General features: G+C 36.4%; 2 protein-coding genes across 5 annotated transcripts; both read left to right on the top strand.

Moving 5' to 3' along the window:
• The first annotated feature begins 1806 nt into the window (after window positions 1-1806).
• On the top strand, window positions 1807-24319 carry LOC107832314 (ankyrin repeat-containing protein NPR4-like). Of its 4 annotated transcripts, none has more exons than XR_012701492.1 (12): window positions 1807-2436; window positions 5212-5434; window positions 6389-10072; window positions 10207-10255; window positions 16120-16191; window positions 17347-17649; window positions 19957-20415; window positions 20566-20789; window positions 21771-21852; window positions 22070-22873; window positions 22977-23159; window positions 23317-24319. XR_012701492.1 is itself a non-coding variant. In XM_075235131.1 (10 exons), the coding sequence occupies exons 8-10, from the start codon at window positions 20692-20694 to the stop codon at window positions 22682-22684; spliced, it is 795 nt and encodes a 264-aa protein (XP_075091232.1). In that variant the 5' UTR covers window positions 1807-2436; window positions 5212-5434; window positions 6389-10072; window positions 10207-10255; window positions 16120-16191; window positions 17347-17649; window positions 19957-20420; window positions 20566-20691; the 3' UTR covers window positions 22685-22954. The 4 variants fall into 4 exon arrangements, 1 of the variants encoding a protein (XP_075091232.1); XR_012701491.1 differs by having other exon boundaries at window positions 19957-20420; XR_012701493.1 differs by having other exon boundaries at window positions 1813-2436; window positions 19957-20420; window positions 22070-22289.
• On the top strand, window positions 8428-9228 carry LOC142172125 (uncharacterized). Its single transcript, XM_075235903.1, has 2 exons — window positions 8428-8619; window positions 8734-9228. Exons 1-2 carry the CDS (start codon window positions 8428-8430, stop codon window positions 9226-9228), a joined length of 687 nt encoding a protein of 228 aa, XP_075092004.1.
• Window positions 24320-25619: the final 1300 nt, after the last annotated feature.

Here is a 25619-nt window from a genome sequence, read left to right as displayed (position 1 = left end):
TTAATCGGGTAAGCTGATGCTGATTATGCTGGGTATTTGGTGGATAGTAAAAGCACTTCTGGCGTGGCATATTTTCTGGGATCATGTTTGATCTCATGGGGTACAAAAAAACAAAACTCAGTGGCTCTTTCAACTGCTGAAGCTGAATATGTGGTAGCTGGCTCTTGTTGTGCTCAACTGCTGTGGATCAAGTAGCAACTAGAAGATTTTGGTGTGTTTTCTAATTGTGTGTCGTTACTATGTGACAACACCAGTGCTCTCAACATGGCAAAGAACCCAGTTCAGCATAAGAGAACAATCCATTGATGTGCGACACCACTTCCTCAGAGACAACGTTGAAAAATGGCTCATTTGCATGAAATTTTGCAGCACAGAAGATAAAATTGTAGACATCTTCACCAAATCACTGAGCAAAGGTAAGACTGATCCCTGATGATTGTCTATGAAAGAAATGTACAGGTAAAACTGCTAAAAAGTATTTTCTGGAAAGGTCTAACTCATTTCTATATCATTACAGGTAGACATACATGGAAATTATAGAGCAAACAAGGAGCTAATGTATGGCAGTTTTGCAAAAGGATGAGGCTCACATTTACAACATCTATTAGGGAACCTGGTTCCCGTGACACGGGTTAGTGATTGTTTGTACTCTCATGCATAATTTTTTAACGACTAAAAAGGTGCCACATCATTAAAGTCAGCTTGCTCTTTTTCCTTTGGAAACCCAAGAGACATATCCGTTCTGAAACGACCCGTCTACCCAGAAAATTTAATACCCTTTCCCAACCGGTCCCTCACCTCCTTTAAAAATCCTAAGCTCTGTCACTCTCACAACTATTCACATCAAAAGACAAAAATTCTCTTTTCTCTCAAATAACCGAACACTCTCTTCTTTCATAAACTCTCACTACACTCCATAATGTCTGAGGATCTTGAAGTCACAAATGTCCCCATCATCGTCCCCACCGTGTCTTCATCTCTTGAAGCACCGGTGACAGAGTCTACGCACCCTACATCACCCAGTCCAAACCCTAAGCAAGATTCCCAACCACCCATTCCCTCTTCTCCAACCCAATCAAGTTTTGGTTCTCATCGGAGTCGTAAAACTTCGTATCCCAAGAGTTTTGTGGCTACGACCTCTCCTTCTGCCTCGCCGAAAAAAATGGCTGAACAAGGAACAGTAGAGGAAGAAGAAAATCAGGAAGTTTCAAGTCTGCGTTTGGAAGAAATTTCGGAGGCACAGCAATGTGTGGTTGGTATTGGTGATGAATCAGAAATGCCTACCCCAAGTCTCGATTTGAATACTGCAGATCCTACAGGTAATATTCCTTTTGTGCCTTCTGAGTTTACTTTGGGGTTAAAAGAACAAGAGGCCATAGAGAATATGTTGTCAATAGTTGTTGAGGGATGTTTGGTTGGGGATTATGAAGGCATGTCTGAACACAATGGGTCACAGGGGAAGGTAACAGTCTACTGGAAGAGGGTAGGGAACTGGTGTCTGTCAAAAATTTGGCACTTAAAAGTACTACTGGGGAACCACTCGAGGGACCTGATCCCTCCGCCCAAGAGGAGCCCTCTGCTCCTACTTGGGATGAAACCCCATGTTCTTAAAAAAAAATCAGGTTAGTACTGATCCCGCTCCCTCTCCTCATTTCTATGCTGAGCCATTGGCCATTGTTTCTCCCGAGATGAGATCTGTGTGTGAGGAAGAGGATGAAGGTAGTGAAGAAGACTATGTTAATGTGGCTATTGCAATCTTTATTTGTGCTAGGAGTAGCAGGGCAACTCTCAAAATACCTACTCCTAAAAAACCTACTACTAGGCTGCAAAGGAAGGAAGCTCTTGAGTCTACTCTGAAGAATAGTAAGAAAGAAAAGAAGAGAAGAAGGTTGATGAAGGGCGGAAAGCTAGTTCATGAAAAGGTAGTGCCTACAACACTTGTTATTGATAGCGATGACGAAATGGAGGAGGAATCCAGTCCTTTAATTCATAAGTCTTCTAAGAAATCTAGTGTTCCAAAGTCTGGGAAAGAGTCATCCGAGAGAGCGATAGAGGTTAGCAGGTGGGTGAGTCTGGAGAAAAAGTGGTTGAGGGGTCTGGTAAGAACGTATATGAGAAAGTGTCTGAGAAACCTGCAGAGAAAGCTAAAAGTGTAATAAAATCGGTGAAACGAAAGACTGGTGCCAACGATTAACCTGGTTCCTTAAAGAAGGCCAAGGTGGGGGTGGCCAAGAATGAAAGAAAGGAAAATCTGAAAAATCAGAAATACTGTGGGGCAGAACATTTGCCCCTGAAATATCCTGTTAAAACACTCTGAAATATCCCACCGCTCTTTTCCCATGCTCAGTAGGATAACTACGGGAAGTTGCAACAAATGTTTAGATGCAGTGACACTCTTCTTAGGCGGCGAATTTGGTTCTCTTTCGCTACTGCTAGGTACTCTTCTTTCTCTCTGACTTTGTTCCTCTTGATTTCTACCCTTACACTCCAAAATTCATCCTTATGCTAAAAGCCCTAATTTCTTTTATTCCCTTATTATGATTTTGGGTAAAAATGTGCATTTTAGTTGTGTTGCTATACGTTTACTTCTTCTCTTTGTTTGAATGGCTTTAGTATCCAATTGGTAAATTAGAAGAACTGTGTGATTATGTAATTATTTGGAAGTCTCCTCGCCCGTTAATCGATTTTGCAATCGCTATGTTTTTTTTTTAAATCAGCTGAAATTCAATTGGGTTTTGCTTTAAAATTTGATGGGTTAACGCTATTACTGATGTTGATCTTTTTTTGTTTGACACAACATTTTGGATTGGTTTGAAATTAAGGCTTGATGTAAAAGTTGTTCAAATACTTCATTTTCTTCATAAACAATTGACCAATTATTGGACTTCCTACTGATGTGCTTAATAGAATCAAAAGGTAATGTGGTTCCCATTTCTATTCTTGTGATTTTTTCCTTTACAATAACAAATCTGAATAATCCCAAAATAATCTTTGTATTTAATGTTTATTGAAGAAGCAGTCAACTAGAAAGAACGATTTTTCGTCAATTGAGTCAATTAAAAAAAAACAGAATTGAAAAGACAATTTCTTCATAGGAAAGATCAAAGTGGTTGTTAAAATTGGATTCTGAAATTGGTTTTCGCTTCTTCATTCCGACTTGAGTTTCCTTAACCCATTTTGGGGTAATAGGTGCTGGGAATTTTGGCTATTTTATGAAGGCCATTTTGGTAGTTGTGAATTATTTCTTTTGCCGGTTCATAAATTTGGTAAATTTCATTGCTTCTGATTTTTATGCTACAGAGATAGTTTTTAGAAGCTCGGACGTGCTCATATTACTGAAGTTCTGTCTGCTGACGTAACAAAGTCTTAGCTACTCTGCTCGTAATTTCATAATATCAGCCTGACATTGTTTTATGTTTAATAAAATCTTATCTTATCAATAAAAAAAAGTTTCAACTACTCTGCTTACAATAGGGTTTTAGTATGGGGCGTACGTGTCAAAATTGAATCTTGGGCGGTGAATTTTATGTATGGGGTGAAGTTTATGTACTGAGAAAAGTTTGAAAAACCGAGTGCAGTATTGAGATTGGAGTTGTAATACTAATATAAAAGGTAGAAAGTATTACTATGTTGATTTACCAGTAAAAGGAAAACTACAAATAGAAAACAGTCAATGCAATGAAGAATTAGTTTGCAACAGTGTTGTCAAAGGCGCGCTTAAGCCCTGAAGCAAGGCTCAAAAAAGGTTTAGCGCTTCGCCTCGCTTTGTGGACGCTTTAGTGTCGCATCAAAGCTCTAAGGCATACTTTTCCTTGCATTAGTGTAATCCTGAAAAGGCGATCTTAAACAATTGATATTTCACTTTATCGTAAATATTTTTTCAATTTCTTTTTCCATATATTTATCATTCATGCTTATAATGATTAGTCTTGGACTACATGCATATTTTTAATTTTTCTCCCGCTGCGCCTTTTTTCATTTAAGCGCACATTTACCTGCGCTTTGCGCTTAAAGCCCCAACGGATCTTAGCGTTTTTTTGCGTTTTTCGCCTTTGATAGCATTGGTTTGCAGCTAAGAATAGACTGCATTGTCTAAGATGAAAGTCCTAAAAAGACTTTGACTAAAGTGAGGTCATGTTTTAGGAGAAAAACACAATTGAATTGTTCTGAGAATATTGATTATTAGACCATCTAAGAGAAGGGAATATGTAGGAAAACAGATTAGTAATATTGAGTCAGAAAACAAACTAAAAGTTTATAGTAACAAATTGAGCGACATAACACAATCATAAATCTCTATGATAACCTTTGTATTGTCGATTTGGGATATCGTATTTTTATAACAATTTCATAGTTTTGATGAATTTGTCTTTCGTAGAATGAAACAGGCTAAAATGCAAGAAAACAATAGCTATATTAAATAATTGTAATAACATTTATTCTATAAACTATATGTATAATAATATAAGGAAATTAAATATTGAATTTTAGTTGGTTTGAGTGGTGGTTTTGTTTTTGGTTACTGTGAAACCAGTGGATTTATTCTTTCTCTTTGGTCAATTTGTTTCTTTGGATAATGCAGATGGGTGAAGAATACTTAATCATGAATATTTAATATACCAGAGAAAGAACAAAACATGTTCTTTTATTCTTTAATCTGCCATAGGTAGTTCCTTCTTAGCCATGTGTTTTTTCCTTCCGCCGACTGTCGAGATGATTGTACATTTGCTGTTTGATATGGCTACTGTTGTGTGGTTAAAATTTTTGGTTTCTTAATTTTTTAGTGTGCTTTTGATATGAAAATAGTTGCACTTTACTTTGCGCAAAGTGAAAGATAAGTTGTGTTTACTGGTTCATTCGGTTATGCCGTCGCTAAATACTTCAAATGTGACCATTCAATTGTATTCACTTGAAGAAAAGCTTTATCTTACCACGAGCTGTATATAGCATAAAATATGTTTGAGAACCTAATAAGCTGCTAAAATTGATCATTTAACTATGTATATATTACGTGGATCGACACTATTTGTGCAGTTCTTAATTTGCTTTTTTCTTTGGTAAATTTCTACCGGATCAGATGATCTGAGTTTCTGAAATTAAATCAATATTGACTTTCAACCAGTGTTTTTTAATGAATTTCTTGCTACAAGTCTATGGTTGCACTATTGTTTGTTTACTGGCTATGAATTTTATAACGTTTAAAAATTATAGGACTCTTATACCAATTGATATTAGGAAGCAACAAATTTTAATATTGATGGACTCTGAACAAACAAACAAGCGTCACTACTCTGAAAAGAAATGTGCTGATAGGAATGTTAGACGACGCGAACAGTATAAACTTAAGATGGCGAATGAAAAGAGTGCACTATCGTTATAGGACATTTACAGTGTACTCCTAATACAAAGGACTCCTGCTATACTTCCAAAACAGGTTAGTATACTAATTCTATATCGCAATCTATACAGTATGCAACTGTTTCATTGTCTAGCACAAATATTATTTTTTTGTGTGCATGAATATCTAGCATAAATTTAATATCTGTTGCGCTTACGCCTACTATGCAGAGAGTAAGGTTATGATGCTTCCATCATTTACTGCTTTTGACAAGGAAAATCCTCTTTGCACTTATGAGAAAAGTAAATTGCCTAAAGTTACCATAATTTTACATTAATATACAAGACATATTAATGTTGACTAAAAAACTACTTATCTGGTAGGTTCAACGTCGTTTGTACCTAATGAACAAAATGATACAGCTGAGATAGTGATAACTAAAGGTTTGTATTTGTGTCATCTTTAAGTAATATCATTTTGTGCTCGACTATTTCACTCCTTACAACCTCTAGAACATGCAGGTCGCAGTTGAAATAACAGAACTACTATGAATATTGAATTACGCTCAGACTATGTGCCGTTAAAAAAGGTTCCAAATTGTAAGTTTTGCTTTGCGAAAAGATTTGAATATGAATCTCCTGGATTTTGTTGTGGCACTGGTACAGTTAAGATAATTTCACATTGAATGCCCACTAAGCTACATGATCTATATTTCGAGAATAGTGGAAATTCCCAACACTTTCGGACATACATCAGAACATATAATAACCCATTTGCATTTACATCACTTAGTGTAAACTATGATACAGACTTAGCACGAAGGAATCATGGTATCTATACTTTTACAGTTCAAGGATGAATGTATGACCTAATAGATGATTTGTATCCCAGAGGGAAAAAACCGAAATCTACAGTTGTACTTTTATGATAACAACAATGAGTTAGCAAATAGAATGGCATGCTCTAACAAAGTTAATGAATCTATAGTGAGGGAACTGATGGATATGTTGAGAGTTAACCCATACTCCTTTTTTATTTGATCTTTGATAGATATTCCTGAGCTACTGAACTTCCATATTGGACTGAAATGTGATCCTGGTTTAGATCAGCGAATATATAATTTGCCAACTTCATCAGAAATTGCTGCAATATGGGTTGAGGACAATGACAGTAGTATAAATCATGCACCACATATTCAAATTTATACTCAGAGCAATAGCACACAAATAGTGAACTATTATTACGGATGTTATGACGCCTTGCAGTACCCTTTGTTGTTTCCATATGGATAGAATGGCTGGCATTGTGGTATTAAGAAAATTCCTAATCCCAAAAATATTCATGGAAGTTATACTCATGAATGTCAACAGTTGTCGAGCATACAAAATCTTTGCTCTCTTGATTCATATCTTCAAATTGAAGCTCGAGCTTTAGAAAAAGGAAAGAAAAAAATAGATGCAGTTTCTGCTCGTGAATATTACTGTTATAAACTTCAAATGAGAAATGATGACAAAGATGAGTTGCTACACAATGGTAGGCTATTTCAGCAATATTCAGTTGACGAATATATAAAAATTGAAACCCAAAGATTGGATTTTGCTTCGTTCAATCAAGATTTATTTAGAATGGATATACTGCAAGGACTTCTTGATATTTTAAGACTTGGAGAACGAGATTCTTCTAACATTAATAAGCAAAAATTCCTTTCAGCTTCTTTTATAGGTGGACTTAGAGATATGCGACAACGATATATGGATGTTATTGCATTAGTACAACTTTTCGGTAAACCAGATTTGTTTATAACTATGACTTGTAATCCAACTTGGCCGGAAATAACATTTGTGGACAACTGATCAGGCGCAAAATAGACCTGATTTAATTAGTCGAGTATTGAGAGCTAAAGTTGAAGAACTGAAAACAGATATAAGCAAGAGAAATATCTTTGGAAAAGTTGCTGCTTATATGTATACTGTTGAATTCCAAAAATGAGGTTTACCACATGCTCATTTCCTTATAATATTAGCTAACGAATATAAGTTATTGACATCAGAGGCTTATGATGGAATTATTAGTGTTGAATTACCAGATGCTAATTTGGATAAAAAATTACGTTCGATTGTTCTCAAACATATGATGCACGATCCATGTGGTAATCTGAATCCAACAAATTCATGTATGAAAAAAATGGTCTTTGTAAGTTTAATTATCCAAAAAAAATTGCATAACAGACATCAAAAGGAAGTGATTCTTACCGCATCTATAAAAGACGAAACACATGAGAAGTTGTGATAGTACGCATAACTCTTGGGTTGTTCTATACAATTCCTTTTTATTTGATAAATTCAACTGTCATATGAACGTTGTGGTTTGCTATGACATAAAGGTTGTTAAATATCTTTACAAATATATTTGTGAAGGACATGACAAAATTGCATCTTACGTACATGATAATGATACAAACAAAGAAATAGATGAAATAAATGAGTATCAATCTGCTAGATGGGTATCACCACCTGAAGCTGCATGGCGTTTATTTAGTTTTTCTATTAGTGAGATGTATCCAAGCGTTTATCATCTTCAGTTGTATATTAAAGGGCAACGACTTGTTTCTTTTAAAGGCAATACAGATATTAACAAAATTATTAATAATCCAATGATTAAGAAAACAACGTTTACATAATTTTTTTCAGATGAACAGAACTAACAAAGATGCCATAAAGCTTAACTTATTATACAAAGAATTTCCTGAACACTTTGTATGGTCAACGACAGACAAAACATGGACATTGCGACAACAACGTTGCGTCGTTGGTCGTATCGTAACATGTCACTCGACTGAAGGAGAACGATATTATCTCAGACTACTGTTGCTAAATGTGAGAAGACCGAAATCACATGCAGATCTTCGAACTATAAATGGGGAACGTTATAATACTTTTAGAGAATCCGCAGAAAAAAAAGGGCAGTTACATTGTGATAACAGTTTAATTGATTGCATGCCAGAGGCAGCAAGTTACCAAATACCATATAGTTAAAGGCGTTTATTTGCTACATTATTAGTGTATTGTAATCCAATCAATCCAAAAGAAATGTGGAAACAATTTGAAGAGTCAATGTCAGAAGATTACAGAGTGTTACCTAATGTTGAAAGAAAATATATCCAATATCAAGTTTTAAATCAGATCAATGATATTTTACACTCTATGGGTCATAATGTAAATGAATATGAGCTTATCCCAAAAACAGTTCGACCATCTATATTGGAAAAAGAAGCGAAGGAGGTATTCTTTGAAAGAACCATTAGGGTTAGTGAAGAGGATAAACTGTTACACAAAAAACTGAACACAAAATAATTGAAAGCATACAATGTGATTATTGACCGAGTATTTTTCAAGAAACCACGAGCTTTTTTTGTTGATGGTCCAGGAATAACTGAAAAAACTTTCTTATATCGTGCTTTATTAGCGACTGTACGTAGTAAAGGGTACATAGCTCTAGCAACTGCTACTTCTGGCGTTGCTGCTTCAATTCTTCCAGGCGGGCGAACTGCACATTCGCGTTTCAAAATAACTATAGACATTGATAAAAATTTCAGCTATAACATTAGCAAACAAAGCTCAACTGCAAGTCTGATTCGTGATGCAAAATTAATTGTATGTGATGAAGTATCTATGGCTAAAAAAAGAATGCTTGATGTTTTTGACTTGCTCTTAAAAGATCTTATGGATACAAATATTCTATTTGGGGGAAAAGTTGTTGTTTTTGGAGGTGACTTTAGACAAACTCTTCCAGTTGTTCGAAACGGGAATAAAGAATATTTTATTAGTGAAAGTTTACTATATTCTACATTTGGGACGAACTTGAAAAATTGCAACTATCTGAAAATATGAGGGCAAAAACATGTCCTGCATTTTGTGATTACTTGATGAGAATTGGAAATGGACAAGAGAGGGTAAACTTTAATAACAAAATTGAACTTCCAGATTCTATGATTATTCCTTTTACAACTGAAGAAGAATTTCTAAACCATTTATTCGCTATGACATTCTCAAATGTACACACATCCTCCTCTAATTCTTTTCTTGCAGATTCTCGCGTTGTTCTAACGACGAAAAATGATTTTGTAAATGAAATCAACGATATTCTTATAGCAAAATTTCCAGAAAAAGCTACTACATTTGTTGGTGTTGACGAAACCGTTGAGCCTAATGATCAAAGTCAATTTGAAGACTTATTACACACTTTGAATCCTGTTGGTTTACCTCCTTGCAAATTAACTTTGAAAGAGAACTGCCCCATTATATTGGTGCGCAATTTGAATCCGTATGAAGGTTTATGCAATGGTACACGATTGATATGCTGCGATATTAAAAGACATGTTATCAGTGCTAAGATCGCGACAGACAATTTTAAAAATAAGCACGTATTTATCCCAAGAATACCATTATTATCGTCACAAAACGAAAGATTACCAGTTCAATTTAAAAGAACACAATTCCCAATAAGATTATGCTACGCTATGACTATAAATAGGGCGCAAGGTCATGCTCTGGATTTCGTCGGAATATATTTGCGAGAACCTGTTTTTTAACACGGTCAACTTTATGTTGCATTATCAAGAGCAAAAAGTTCAAATTGCGTCAAAGTGCTGATCCGGCCGTCCACACGAGCCAACCGTAATGACCATTCTACATATAATATTGTTTATGATGAAATCATCCAAAGAGCGTCCTTGTAAGTCTTATGCTAACCCAAAATACAATAATTTTTCTGTTTTATTTTGTCCTTTTACTCCCCTACATTTTGTTTTATTTTTTATACGCTTACCAGTATTCACATCTATTTTTTGTTTCTTTTTGGTCAAATAGGCGATGAGGTTAAGACTGGACTTCTACTTACCTCGAGCTCCGAAACAAGGTCAGTAATGAAAGTTCACCATCATAGATTTATATTACTGCTTATAAGATCTTATTTGATCAGATATGATCGATCCACTTATTTTACCACCTGCTAATGCCTCACTATTTCAACGTTTCCCTAAAGTTACTTGGAATCCTGTGTTAGACTAGGTCATTTACCTATGCAGATCATGCTTGCCTTTTGAAAATCAAAAGAAATTACTGTCATGTCTGAAATAACCCCAACATATTTATTTTTTCCCTTTAATATATATGTTGAAATTGTCAAAAGTCCCACATCGGTGGATGACAATTTTGAATGGGAATTTCACCCTATAAAAGGAGGCCTAATGTTTAGGATTTAAATACACCTCTCATTTGCCTTTTATCTTCTTAAGGCATTTGTATCTTCTCTCTTTAGTATTATTTCACTTGTAATTTTGGAGTGGAATAAAATATTGATTGTGTCCGAGGTGTGTCCGAGGAAGTAGGCAAAATTGGCCGAACCTCGTAAATTCTGGTGTTCTTTTATTGTTGTCTTATTGTCTTGTTTATTATTTAGTGGTTGTCATAATTTTTGGTATAGTAGTTGTGACTCATTCACACTATATACATTTGGCTTCCGCAACAATTGATATCAGAGCCAAGGTACTGTCTAAGTATGCTCTGTGGTTGCAGCATAGTCTGATCTTCCACATCAGAAAAGATCTATCTTGGTAACTGAGTCAAGGTTCTGTCTGAGTATGCTCTGTGGTTGCAGCTTAGTCTGATCTTCCACACCAGAAAGGAAATAATCTTGATTTGTGTCGTCAGCTACTAAATAATATTTGTGTCAAAATGGGAGACAGTAAACAAGAAGAATCTACATCAAGTGTCAATCGTGTTGGAGAAGAAGATTGGAAAATTATCAATCGTGTTGCTTGCGGTACAATTCGATCCTACCTTGCTAGAGAGCAAAAATATCCATACACAAAGGAAACTTCTGCAAGTAAATTATGGAAAGCACTGGAGGATAAATTTTTGAAGAAAAATAGTCAAAATAAATTGTACATGAAGAAGAGACTGTTTCGCTTCACCTATGTTCCTGGTACCATAATGAATGAACATATCACCAGTTTCAATAAGTTGGTCACAGATTTGCAAAATATGGATGCAACTTTTGATGATGGTGACTTGGCCTTGATGTTGTTGGGGTCACTTCCTAATGAGTACGAGCACCTTGAAACTACTCTACTCCATGGAAATGACGAAATTTCTCTCAGAGAAGTTTGTTCGGCTTTGTACAGTTATGAACAAAGAAAGGGAGAAAAACAGAAGGGCGGAGAAGGAGAAGCACTAATTGTGAGGGGTCGTCCTCAAAATCAAACGAGGACTAAGAAGGGAAGATCCAAGTCGAGATCTAGACCCAGCAAAGATGAATGTGCCTTTTGTCGAGAAAAGGGGCACTTGAAGAAAGACTGTCCGAAGTTGAAGAATAAGGCCAGACATAACAATGGAAAGGCCATTATGGATTCAAATGTAGCTGATTGTGATGATTCAGACTTCTCATTAGTTACAATAGAGTTATCAACATCATCAGACATATGGTTGATGGACTCGGCTTGTAGTTATCATATGTGTCCCAACAAGGACTGGTTCGTGAATTTTCAAGAAGGAGAATATGGAGTCATCCACACAGCGGATAACAGCCCTCTTACCTCATATGGCATTGGTTCAATAAGATTAAGGAGCCATGATGGAATGATCAGAACATTAACAGATGTTCGATATGTACCGGGTTTGAAGAAGAATCTCATCTCTGTGGGAGCCCTAGAATCAAAAGGGTTCAAAATCATTGCAGAAAATGGAGTGATGAGAATATGCTCCGGTGCACTAGTGGTAATGAAGGCCAATCGGAAGAACAATAATATGTACTGCTATCGTGGTAGCACAGTTATTGGGACAGCAACAGTGACATCCAGTGATGACAAAGAGGCAACAGCAACCAGGCTATGGCACATGCGCTTGGGACATGCTGGAGGGAAATCCTTGAAAGCTCTATCTAATCAAGGATTGTTAAAAGGCGTAAAGACTTGCAACTTGGAGTTTTGCGAGCATTGTGTCAAAGGGAAACAGACAAGGGTTAAATTTGGTACAGCGATCCATAATACTAAAGGCATTTTGGATTATGTACACTCTGATGTTTGGGGTGCTTCCAAAACACCTTCATTGGGTGGGAAGCACTATTTTGTAACCTTTGTTGATGATTTTTCCCGAAGAGTGTGGGTGTATACAATGAAGAGGAAAGATGAAGTGTTGGGAATTTTTCTCAAATGGAAAATGATGGTGGAGAATCAAACAGGCAGGGGGATCAAGTGTATTTGCACAGACAATGGAGGTGAATACAAAAATGATCATTTCAATAAGGTCTGTGAAAATGATGGCATCGTCCGACACTTCACTGTCAGACATACACCACAACAGAATGGAGTGGCAGAACGTATGAACCGGACTTTACTGAAGAAGGTACGGTGTATGTTGTCCAATGCTGGCTTGGGCAAAGAATTTTGGGCTGAGGCAATTACATATGCATGCCACCTCATTAATCGTCTACCATCTGCTGCTATTGATGGCAAGACACCATTTGAAAAATGGTATGGAAAACCTGCTGTAGATTATGACTCTTTGCACGTGTTTGGCTCAATTGCATACTATCATGTGAAAGAGTCAAAATTGGATCCGAGAGCAAAGAAGGCTATATTTATGGGGATTACTTCTGGAGTCAAAGGATACCGCTTATGGTGTCCAGAGACAAGGAATATTATATTCAGCAGAGATGTTACCTTTGATGAATCTGCCATAACAGATAAGGTGACAGTTGAAGATGTCAAACAAACTGGTGGTGCATCAAAGCAGGTGGAGTTTGAGGGAAAATTTATTTTTCCTACACAAGAAGCAGAGGAGGAAACTCATGAAGATTACCCTCTGGAAGAAGAGCCAGTAGAAAGGGAGATTCCAACTCAGGAACCTCGACAACAACTTGAATCAATAGCAACCAGCAAGCCAAAAAGGACAATAACGAAACCTGTTCGTCTCATAGAGATAGTTGCTTGTGCAACCTCAATTGTAGCTGATGGTGTTCCTACCACTTATAAAGACGCAATCCAAAGTTCAGAAGAAGATAAGTGGAGGATTGCCATGAATGAAGAAATGCAGTCCCTTCATCAGAATCATACATGGAAATTGGCCAATCTCCCGAAGGAAAGAAAGCAATTGGGTGCAAATGGGTATTTGCAAAGAAAGAAGGATTTCCTAACCAAGAAGATGTTCGCTACAAAGCAAGATTGGTGGCCAAAGGATATGCTCAAAAGGAGGGAATTGATTACAATGAAGTATTTTCTCCAGTTGTAAAACATTCCTCCATTAGAATTATGTTGGCTTTGGTAGCACAGTTGGATTTGGAACTAGTTCAGATGGATGTAAAAACTGCATTTTTACATGGAAACTTGGAGGAGGAAATCTACATGACTCAGCCAGAAGGATTCAAAGTTGCTGGAAAAGAAAATATGGTATGCAAACTTGAAAAATCGTTGTACGGATTGAAACAATCTTCTAGACAATGGTACAAGCGATTTGACAAGTTTATGTTGCGGCAAGGGTACAAGAGAAGCAAATACGATCATTGTGTGTATTTGCGCAAACTTAATGATGGTTCCTTTGTATATCTTCTCCTATATGTTGATGATATGTTGATAACTTCCAAGAATTCGGAAGAAATTGATAAGTTGAAGATTCAACTGAAGGAGGAGTTCGAGATGAAGGATATGGGTGAGGCAAAGAAAATTCTTGGCATGGAGATAATAAGAGATAGACATTCAAAGAAACTCTGTTTATCTCAGAAAGAATATTTGAAGAGAGTACTACAGCGTTTTGGCATAGATAAGAAGACTAAGCCAATTAGTACGCCACTTGCTCCCCATTTTAAGCTAAGTACTACTATGTCGCCAAAGGATGAAACTGAACAGGAGTATATGTCAAGGGTACCATACGCAAATGCTGTTGGTAGCTTGATGTATGCAATGGTTTGTACGAGACCTGACATTTCACAAGCCGTTGGAGTTATTAGCAGATATATGCATAATCCAGGAAAGGAGCATTGGCAAGCTGTGAAATGGATTCTACGGTATATTCATAGTACTGTAGATGTTGGGTTAGTTTTTGAGCAGGAAGGCAATCGGTCTGTAGTTGGATATTGTGACTCAGATTTTGCAGGTGATCTGGACAAACGAAGGTCAACTACTGGTTATGTGTTTACTTTTGCAAAGGCACCAGTTAGTTGGAAGTCTACTTTGCAGTCAACAGTTGCTTTGTCTACAACAGAGGCAAAGTACATGGCTATTACAGAGGCTGTGAAGGAGGCAATTTGGCTTCAGGGGTTGCTAAAGGAGCTTGGTATTGAACAAAAAAATATTACAATTTTTTGTGATAGTCAAAGTGCTATTCAATTAGCGAAGAACCAAGTTTATCATGCAAGGACAAAGCACATTGATGTTCGGTATCATTTCGTACGAGAAATCATAGAAGAAGGTGGAATCACGGTGAAGAAAATTCATACTACGGAGAACCCTGCTGATATGCTGACAAAAGTAGTGACTGCGGTCAAGTTTCAACATTGTTTGGATTTGATCAACATTGTTGAACACTAAAGATTGAAGATGAAGACACAACCAAAATTTGTTATTGAGAGAAAATTGAAGATGTGGAATTTTGCCAAGGTGGAGATTTGTTGAAATTGTCAAAAGTCCCACATCGGTGGATGACAATTTTGAATGGGAATTTCACCCTATAAAATGAGGCCTAATGTTTAGGATTTAAATACACCTCTCATTTGCCTTTTATCTTCTTAAGGCATTTGTATCTTCTCTCTTTAGTATTATTTCACTTGTAATTTTGGAGTGGAATAAAATATTGATTGTGTCCGAGGTGTGTCCGAGGAAGTAGGCAAAATTGGCCGAACCTCGTAAATTCTGGTGTTCTTTTATTGTTGTCTTATTGTCTTGTTTATTATTTAGTGGTTGTCATAATTTTTGGTATAGTAGTTGTGACTCATTCACACTATATACATTTGACTTCCGCAACAATTTAAGGTTGCGTCAATGTTTTCCATTTTGGTTACTTGCGACGAACATAACTACAAAAACGGAAAAGAGCGAACTAATTATCTGAAGTGTGCCAATAAGAACCTCCCAACTGACTGAATGACATGTACTGGAATAAAATCAGCCAAGCTGGACTTCAAAGCGGTCTCTCCAATCAAGCTATCTCTTCTTCTTCTTCTTCTTTGCTCTCTAATTTTACTGGTGCTATCTAAAGTAATGACACGAAAATACTCATCGGCAAATATTCATATACTATTTGTGTATTATCTTCTCTACTTAAAACTAATGTATTTCACTAAGTTTAGAACAAAGATTGCACAAGAGTTAGTTTACGAGTGTGAAATCTATGTGATAGAATAACAGACCCACATTCAATAAAAAAATTACTTCTATTAATGAGTAAATTGAAGAAATTTTCCAACTGTATTGAAAAATTCCTTGAAAAGCAAATATAATGGTTACATTGCACTAAGAGTATATTACTGAAGTGTTATGTGCAATTTACAAGGGGAAAATATATTTGTACATATGATTATGCAATTTAAAAGAGAGAGAAAAGGTAAAATGAGAAATAATAATAACACTGAATTCATCGTTGTTTTATGAAAGAATTATCTTTTGCCAAATGTATGTTCCTCTCTTCCCCTGTTAGATTGTCTACCCATTTTTGCTGTATACTTTTTTTTAACATTTTGTTGTCTGTGGAATTCTAAACATGCTAAATGTCACATGCTTTATACACCAGGTAAATTGGATCAGAAGCTTGTGCAACTAGGCTCTTCTTACTCATGTAGCCATTCCGTATCCAGGTTACACTGTATGTAGCATGTAAAATTTTTAATATGTCCGTTCCAGTTTATGTGAACCTATTTCCTTTTTAGTCCGTTCCAAAAAGAATGACCCCTTTCTAAATTTGGAAACAATTTTGCTTAAACTTACAATTTTACCCTTAACGAGAAGCTTTTATAACCACACAAATACTCTGGGCCCCTTTTTAAATTGTTTAGGACCACAAATTCCAAAAATATTCATTTTTTTCTAAATTCCGTGCCTAGTCAAACAAGTTCACATAAATTGGGACGGAGTACTTAACTCAATGTCTTCTGTACTATTCACATAGAAGTTGATCACTTGTGAGGTACGTACCTTTATCCAAATTAATAATTGCTGATACTTTTGCAAAAACAGATCCACATTTTCAACACCTTTACACTCCTGCTGTTATCTATACTTTAAAGTGGATATCAATAGTTTATTAATCCAGAATTAAACTTCTGTGCTCAACTGTTCATCCATCTGAAGTTATTCTTTTTCTGGACCTGAGAATAACCAAACATGTTCTCTCTCGCTTCATTGCTCTAAGCAATCACTTACAATAACACTGGCTTAAAGAATGACTTTTCAATGTTGACCTCTTAGTTAAGTTGCTCCACCTTTTTTTCCAGTAAATTTTCCCAAAAGATTTATTTTTGCATTATCTTCCAAGCCTGTCCTTTGTTGACTTGTTGTTTCTTATTTTCTTTTAATTTTCTTCGTAAACACCTTTTGAAAGTAACTCATTTAAGATATAACATTGTTCACGTTAAAGCCCGGGCTAACCCACTAGTATATGCTCCTTCCGTTCCAATTTATGTGAATTTTTTTGATTGGGCACGGAGTTTAAGAAAAAATGAATATTTTTGTAATTTGTGGTTCTAAACAATTCAAAAAGGGGCCAGAGTATTTATGTGATTATAAAAGCTTCTCATTAAGGTAGAATTGTAAGTTTAAGCAAAATTGTTTTCAAATTTAGAAAGGAATCATTCTTTTTGGAACATACAAAAAAAAAAATAAGTTCACAGAACGAATATAGTATATATATATATATAGAAGCTGATTATATAGAATATTGAGGCAGGAAAACAGAAAAATTGCACATGCCATTACTTAGACTGTTACTTAGACATGGCACGTATGCGTTTGGCAATTTCAGTGAAAGAAGGCCGACCGCAGGATCCGGAGCCCAACACTGTTCCATAAGCATTCTCCCCTCCGCGTCGCAGAAGCGCAGCACAGGGTGGTCTCAAGGTGTTGGTGATTTCTTTTTCCCCATTATTTTATATCAAGACAACGCTTTATTTCTTCAAATTTAGGATCCAAATTGGTTCAGATATTTTCTGAAAGATCTTTACTGAAGGAGCAAGCTGGTCTACTACTTGAGGAGCTCTGAGCAGTGTCAGAGATGTGCAGAGGATAGTGGACAAGACAAAATTGCTGCATTCTACTGCAAAAGCAGGTAATGTAGAGTTTCTAGTTTTGCTTATTCGCGACCACCCTGATCTCATATGGAAAGTCCACCATAGAGATCGGACCATTTTCCATGTTGCTGTTTTACATAGAGAGGAATTTGTAATTTTCAAGCTCGAGGAGCCGGGATCCAACTCCCCTCCATTTCCTAATCTCTTCATTTCTCAAAGTTGCTACTCGGGCTCATGGTTAAAAATTAATGGATGAGATTTAATTGAATAAAATAAAGCTCTAACCATAGTTAAAGTATTTAATTCCTCTTTTATTCATTCCCAAATAATATCTTTTGCAATCCCACAATTATAGCTAATTAGCTACACATTATCTTCTCTTTTTCTTGTAGTAATTTTCTTTCTGTGAGTTAATTTTTTTTTCAATTCTACAAAATCTTCCATTTTACTCGACGCCAAGAAACGCACAAAAAAGTATTTAACTTCTAAGGAATCGAATTAATGGATAAAGAAGAACCTGGCGAGAATTGGTCAAGTATTTCAAGAAAAAGGAAGTTCCCACGACTTGCTGCCTTGTTCTCTGTTTCTCTACTTGTTGTATTTTTCTGTTGATTTTAACTTAACAATGATCTTCAAGGATTGGATTTTCATGGCAAAAATCTGAAAGATTTTCTCTGGTGCCATGATTTTCGGTGAGAGCAGATGTATTTTGGCGCGAAGAGAGGAATTATAGGAAGTTCTACCGCTAGGAGAGGCAAAAGATATTATTTGGGATGAATAAAAGAAGTAATTAAATACTTTAACTAAAGTTAGGGCTTTATTGTATTCAGTTAAATCATATCCATTGATTTTTAACCATGACAAGTGTCTCCCATCCAAGTAGGAACTTGGAGAAATGGAGAAATTAGAAAATGGAGGGGAGTTGGATCCGAGGAGCCGATGATCCAAACGATTATGAAATTGGGAGAGAAGGGGGGCGCCGGATTATCCAGCCCAACAAGAAGAGAATTTGTATGGGATGATCCTACACTGATAGTGTCGTCCTAAAATGACACAATATTTTTTTTTGTGTGTATATATATATATATAATTTATATCGAATATAAGTAATTTCGGCTACGGGCTAAAAGTAATCTTTGCTTTTTTGTCCAAAAAATATCTTTGCTCCGTCAGTATATACATAATAACTTAAATCCTAGTAAGGAGAAAAATGCTGCACTACAAGTTGATTTTGATGCGCTAACTTTTCTTTTTTTTTTAATTCCCTCCCTCCAAGAGCTCCCCTTGCTCTTGGGGTGACTCGAACTCACAACCTGTTGGTTGGAAGTGGAGGGTGCTCACCACTTGAGCAACCCACTCTTGTCCGCTAACTGTTTTTCAATTTAAATTAAAAAGGTTATCTAATTGCATTGTTATAACCCGCAAGGCTGGCCAATAGTGGCGAAGCCAGGAAATTTAATAAGGGTGTTCAAAGTCTATTTTTAACCAATAACAACTAATATTTTACCTTATACGTAGTATAATTTTTCGGCGAAGGGTGGTCAGTTGACCACCCTTGGGCCAATATAGCTTTGCCCCTGGTGGCCAAGTTGGTTGAGCAGGAGATCCTCCAAATGGGAGGTCACAGGTTCTTGAAACCCCTGCATGCTTTCTCGGTCGAGCTCGTCATACGGGGCTTGCCTAATGCGGTTTACCTTTCCAGGATAGTTTGCGAACTATTGCACTAGAGCGGGGTTTACCCAAAACGCACAGCAGCTACGGACTCCCTAGTTTACAAATAAAAAGAAAAGAAAAAAAAGAGAAAGTTGGATTGCTACAACCAGTAAAATAGATAAGTGGATGTTTCAGAATGTATTCTAGTCAGTAATTACTGAATAACAAAGGAGAATCTTTTTGTGACAAAACATCAAACTAGCACAAGATTGTTTAAATTTCTTAGGAGTAAAGATGTAGGAGGTCTCTTGAATTGCGTCGGCAGGAGATGTTATCGTATTCAACCAAAATAATTACATTAGTGTAACATAAGGTGGACCCATACATAGCTTTTCAGATAGTGATAGTAGTTCTGTGATTAAAAGTGAGTATCGATTGAGAACTAATTTAACTTGTCATGCGGTATACATATATATCAAAGTAGAGGTGGATCCATATAATTGAACCTATTATACTTTAAACGTCAGGGGTTCATATCTACTATTTATTGCAATTCGAGTGATGTTTTATACATAAATAAATATATGTTCCAAATCGAAATTATGGGTTCAATTGAATCATAGGTATAGTTGTACATCCGCCTCTGTATCAAAGTTGCTCCAGCATTACTAAACGCGCTTTGTTATTTTCAGGCGATGGGCGATTATGTCATCTGAATCAAATTTTTTACCAAGCTGCTTTGAAAGATGATTGGAGAATGGTTAAACCTTTTTTAGAAGTGGATCCAAGTTTGGCTCATGTTAAGATAGCAAAAGGGGGTGAAACAATTCTTCACATAAGCACCCGACTTGTGCGAGAGCTAGTGAAACTGATGGAAGTAGGTGACTTGGAAGTGAGAAATGATGATGAAAGTACTGCCTTTTGTCTTGCAGCTACGTCAGGGGTTGTGGAAGTTGCTGGAGCAATGTGGGAAAGGCATGCCAACCTACCTAACATCTGTAATAAATCTGGAACACCAATCCTTAAGGCAGCTGTGCTCGGCAACAAAGATATGGACATATGGTATCATTTCTTTTCGATGTCACACGTCTTGAGGATCTACACGAGAAAGATCTCTTTGTGCTTCTTGAAGAAACAATCCAGAATGACATGTACGGTACGATAGAGATAATATAGTCAGCCAGCTAATCACTTTTCACTGTACTTATGCTTGCCTTTTGAAAAAGCTGTTCGAGTAGAACTATTAAGATCTGTATTGATATTGAAGTTACTTCCTTTACTTTGGTTTTCATGGCTTGCAGATATTGCAACAAAAATATTTGACAAGTACAGATTTCTTGCCACTACAATAGAAGGAAATCGGTCAGTCTTTAATGCGTTAGCTAAAAAAAGACTTTAGCAATCAGTAGCAGAAATCTAGAAGGGAAATGGGACAGATTCATTCGTATGCTCAGGCTAAAAACTGGATTTATACGAGCAAGAGGAATGCTTATTACTGCAGTTTCCAGGATACCGTTCATTTCATGTAAGATCTGCTGACGTTAAGTTAAATTCTTATTGTTTTCTGCAGGAATTCTAGACTACTTTCCCGTAAGAATCAACTACGTACTTTGCTAGAATAGGAAGCAACTTGTTGCCAAAGTGGTTAATTAGCATTTTAAGTGAAAACAATTTTAATTCACATATGACATGGGGAGTAAATGACAGTAGAGATACAATTGTATACTACTTGCAAGTCCTAAGTGATGATGTCGTCTCTTGCTCATATTGGGCCGAACAATTGCCCCAAGAAGGACAAAGATGTAGGCAGATCCTCAGAGTATCCAAATTGGTCAGTGATCTCATCCTTGGGGCTGAAATCATGATGCTGTTGTGCTAGAAATTCACATTCTATGCATGTAATGAATGGGAGAGTGAATCCCTACCTGTTGTAAATGTTTTGAGAAAGAGAATTTTGTCAATGGATTGGTGGAGAGCATTTTCATCCCCTGCATCATTTTCACTGGTAAATTCAGGAGGATTCATTCTTTTAAGAAAATTTTCTTGCAACTATGATAAATTCAGAAAATCTGGATTATGACTGGGTTAGATTATAAGAAAGTTTGGTATGACTAGGTTTTGCTGTTGCCATCTTGTTTACCTATTTTTGACGATGTTCCGGTCTTATTGGAAATGAAATCGTTGAATTCGTATATGCACGCATTGTGAAAGGCAACAACCACAAGGTCTATGAGAAGATATAAATAGCAATCGCATCCTACATTTGGCTGGAAAGTTGGGGCAGCCAATCCGTCGCTGCAAAACAGGTTGGATAACTCACTAAAGTGGGAAACACTTCCTTATTTATTTAAACTTAATTTCCCATATTCACCCTTTATTTACCTTTTCCACACAACTTTTCATTTTCTTGTGTAATATATGCATGACTCATTCCTATTTCATAATCTAAGGAAGGATTCCATCTTCTTCTTTTTAGGTTATCATCATTCAAATTATGACTGTTTAGTGCAGGAAGAAGAGTGCCTCCATCATTTCTCCGGGTTTCTGGAGCAGCTCTTCCACTGCAAAGAGAGTTATTGTGGTTTAAGGTGAGAGATGTCCAAAGCAGAGTTGGCTGTCAGAAACGACAATATCATTGTGTCTCTGGTCTCAGCGCCACTTTATTTTTCAGTTTAAACACATTCTTCTTTCATTTTGAAAAAACTATTTCATGCAACAAGGGATTCTTAGCTTTTGCTTAACATAAAGAAGAGTTCATGGCTTTTAAATTCTCAAAGTTGTAATCATCTGACTGGTTATGGTTAGGAAGTGGAGAAGATTGTACCACCTTCACTCCACAGGATGAGAAACAACGATGGGAAAACTCCGAGGCAATTTTTCACAGAGGAGCACCAACTTTTACTCAAAGAAGGTGAAAGGTTGATGAAAGACACTGTGAATTCTTGTATGATTGTTGCAACTTTGATTGCCACAATGGTGTTTGCTGCTGGCTTCACTGTGCCAGGCGGTAATAACGACGATGAAGGTACGCCGATAATGCTACAATTGAAGGGATTTACAGTTTTTGTCATATCAGATGCAGTGGCACTATTCAGCTCAATTGTTTCCATCATTATGTTCTTGTCCATTCTGATGTCTCGCTATGCTGAAGACGATTTTCTTGTGTCATTGCCTGCCAAGTTACTGTTTGGACTCTCGACACTCTTTGCCTCGATAGTTAGCATGCTCGTGGCTTTTGCAGCAACCTTCTTCTTGATCTATAATAATCATAGGGCTTGGGGGCCAAAGCTCATTGCTGCTTGTTCTGGTGTTCCTGTAGCTTTGTTTGGGTGTTTACAGTATAAGCTGTGGTTTGATGTGGCAAAGTCAATAATCAGGTCCAAGTTTCTTTTTAAACCGGGAAAGTACAGTCTCTATTAACAACAGATCCTTCGACTTAAAGTGGATTAGTCAATGTCATTGGGATGGCTTAATGTAGTATTGGAACTCCGATGATCTCAAAAATCCTTCAACAATCAACTCTGATAACAAATGTCCTCTAATAATGGAGAGGGTCTATCCTTACATATTGATGGATCTTTTGCATTTGTTGAGTAAAGAAGAAGACATGTAATTGTTTTTCTTTTTAAATATTGTTAGCCTAACATTGTTCTATGATTTATTACAGTAAATCAATTAGTATATCTTTAATGACTGTTGAAGGAACTAACAGGGCATGCTAGATCTGTTGGGATTAAAGATTGGTGAATGAGAAATGGAGGGAAGAAAGTGGAGGGAAGGTGAGCTCCCTTTTGCTTTGGAAAGAGCAAGTGTCCCTCCTTGGTGGTGGAAAGAAAAGTGAATGAGCTTATATTGAGAAAGCACTTCTCTTGATGTTAAATGGGTTGGAAAGAAAGTAAGTCTTGCGCCGTCGTCGCTCGGCTTCGGCTTCGGTTTCGGTTGTTTATCGTTAATTACAGTATTGTTTACTGTTCAGTTTTTTGCCATTAATTGAACTCTTCTGTTGTTGACTCTGAGAACTCTTCTGTTGTTTACTTGTATAATGTCTACAGTGCTACGAATACTTCTAAAGAATTATGGGACGCACTTGAGAAGTACAAGACTGAAGATGCATGCTTGAAGAAATTTGTGGTTGCCAAGTTTCTATACTATAAAATGATAGACAGCAAAGCCGTTGGAATCCAAGTTCAAGAGCTTCAACTTTTTTTCACGACCTTATTGTTGAAGGTATGGTTGTGAATGAAGCATTTCGAGTGGCTGCAAAGATTGATAAATTGCCTCATTCGTGGAGAGATTTTAAAAACTATCTTAAGCACAAGCGCAAAGAAATGAAGTTGGAAGATCTTGTGTTTCGTCTCAAGATTGAGGAAGACAACAAAACAGCCGAGAAGAAGTCTCGTGGAAATTCAACGATTATGGGAGCTAATATTGTTGAGGAGACTGCTCCAAAAAGTAAGAAGAGGAAGAGGTCTTTTGGACAGACTAAGGAGCAGAACAAAAAGAAATTCAAGGGCAACTGCTACAATTGTGGAAAAGCTAGTCACAAAACCCCTGATTCTCGTCTCCCGAAAAAGGATAAGAAAAAGGGACATGCCAACATAGTGGAGAATGATGACATTGATTATCTGTGTGTAATGCTTTTGGAATGCAACCTAGTTGGAAATCCGAAGGAGTGGTGGATTGAATCTGGAGCCACTCAACATGTTTGTGCTATCAAAGAAGCATTTGCGACTTACTCTACTGCTGGTCCCGAAGAAGAGCTTTCCATGGAAAATACTACAATAGCTAAGATTGAAGGTTATGGGAAGATATTCTTGAAGATGATTTCCGGCAAGGTGTTAACGCTCAACATCATTCTTCATGTTCCTACTATTAGGAAGAATTTAGTTTCTACTTCTTTATTTGTTAAGAATGGATTCAAATGTGTATTTGTATCTGACAAAGTTGTTGTAAGCAAGAATGAAATGTATGTTGGAAAGGGCTACCTCACAGAGGGTATTTTCAAACTCAATGTAATGGTTGTTGACAGTATAAATAAAATTTCAACTTCTTATTTATTGGAGTTAAATGATTTATGGCATATTCGTTTAGGACATGTCAATTACAAAATATTACGGAAGTTAATTAATTTAGAAGTATTACCTAGATTCGAGTGTAATAAATCAAAATATTAAATATGTGTTGAATCTAAGTTCGTAAAACATCCTTATAAGTTTGTTAAAAGGAATTCAAATCCTTTAGACTTAATTCATACTGACATTTGTGATATGAAGTCGACACCATCTCGAGGTGGGAAAAATTATTTTATAACTTTTATTGACGATTGTACTCGATATTGTTATATTTATTTGCTTAATAGTAAGGAGGAAGTAATTGAAGCATTTAAGCAATATAAGAATGAAGTGGAGAATCAATTGAATAAAAAGACCAAAATGATTAGAAGTGATAGAGGTGGAGAATATGAATCCCCGTTTGCAGAAATATGTTCGGAATATGGAACTATCCATCAAACTACTGCCCCCTACACACCTCAATCCAATGGAATTGCGGAAAGGAAAAATCGGACATTAAAGAAAATGATGAATTCTTTATTAATAAGTTTCGGATTACCACAGAGTTTGTGGGGGGGAGGCTATCCTGGGGGAGGGAGGAGCTATCCTTATAGCTAACTGAATACTCAATAGAGTACCCCATAGCAAAACGCAATCTATTCCATATGAAAAATGGAAAGAAAGAAAACCCAACTTGAAATATTTCAAAGTGTGGGGAGGGAGGGAGGAGGGGGGAGCTATCCTTATAGCTAACTGAATACTCAATAGAGTACCCCATAGCAAAACGCAATCTATTCCATATGAAAAATGGAAAGAAAGAAAACCCAACTTGAAATATTTCAAAGTGTGGGGGCGTCTAGCAAAGGTACAAGTTCCTTTACCCAAAAGGAAAACTATATATTGTGTTTTTATTGGATATGCTACAAATAATAAAGCATGTCAGTTTTTGGTTCATAAATCTGATAATCCCGAATTTATGTTAATACGGTAATTGAATCAGATAATGCTGAATTTTTTGAAAGCATCTATCTGTATAAAGATGAATGCGAGTCGTTAAGTGAAAGACCTAAACGATCACGTGAAGAACCAAAGGAAAATACTCCAAGTGAAGAAGATCCAAGGAGTAGCAAACGTCAAAGAACATCTACTTCCTTTGGACCAGATTTTGTGACATTCTTGCTTGAAAATGAGCCTCAAACTTTTAAAGCATCTATGTCATCTTCTGATTCAGCATTTTGGAAAGAGGCAATCAATAGTGAGATTCAATCAATTTTGGATAACCATACATGGGAATTGGTTGATCT

This window comes from Nicotiana tabacum, chromosome 17, assembly GCF_000715075.1.
Source record: "Nicotiana tabacum cultivar K326 chromosome 17, ASM71507v2, whole genome shotgun sequence".
NCBI lineage: Eukaryota > Viridiplantae > Streptophyta > Magnoliopsida > Solanales > Solanaceae > Nicotiana > Nicotiana tabacum.
This window is presented reverse-complemented; position numbering and strand designations above follow the sequence as displayed.

Bases quoted from the DNA above. Each gene is read 5' to 3' on its own strand.
- LOC142172125 (XM_075235903.1), top strand. From the start codon at position 8,428: ATGTGGAAACAATTTGAAGAGTCAATGTCAGAAGATTACAGAGTGTTA. The intron at 8,620-8,733 runs GTATTCTTTGAA...GTATTTTTCAAG, and splicing joins TGGAAAAAGAAGCGAAGGAG to AAACCACGAGCTTTTTTTGT.
- LOC107832314 (XM_075235131.1), top strand. From the start codon at position 20,692: ATGGGACAGATTCATTCGTATGCTCAGGCTAAAAACTGGATTTATACG. The intron at 20,790-21,770 runs GTAAGATCTGCT...ATGACTGTTTAG, and splicing joins CAGGATACCGTTCATTTCAT to TGCAGGAAGAAGAGTGCCTC. The intron at 21,853-22,069 runs GTGAGAGATGTC...GGTTATGGTTAG, and splicing joins GAGAGTTATTGTGGTTTAAG to GAAGTGGAGAAGATTGTACC.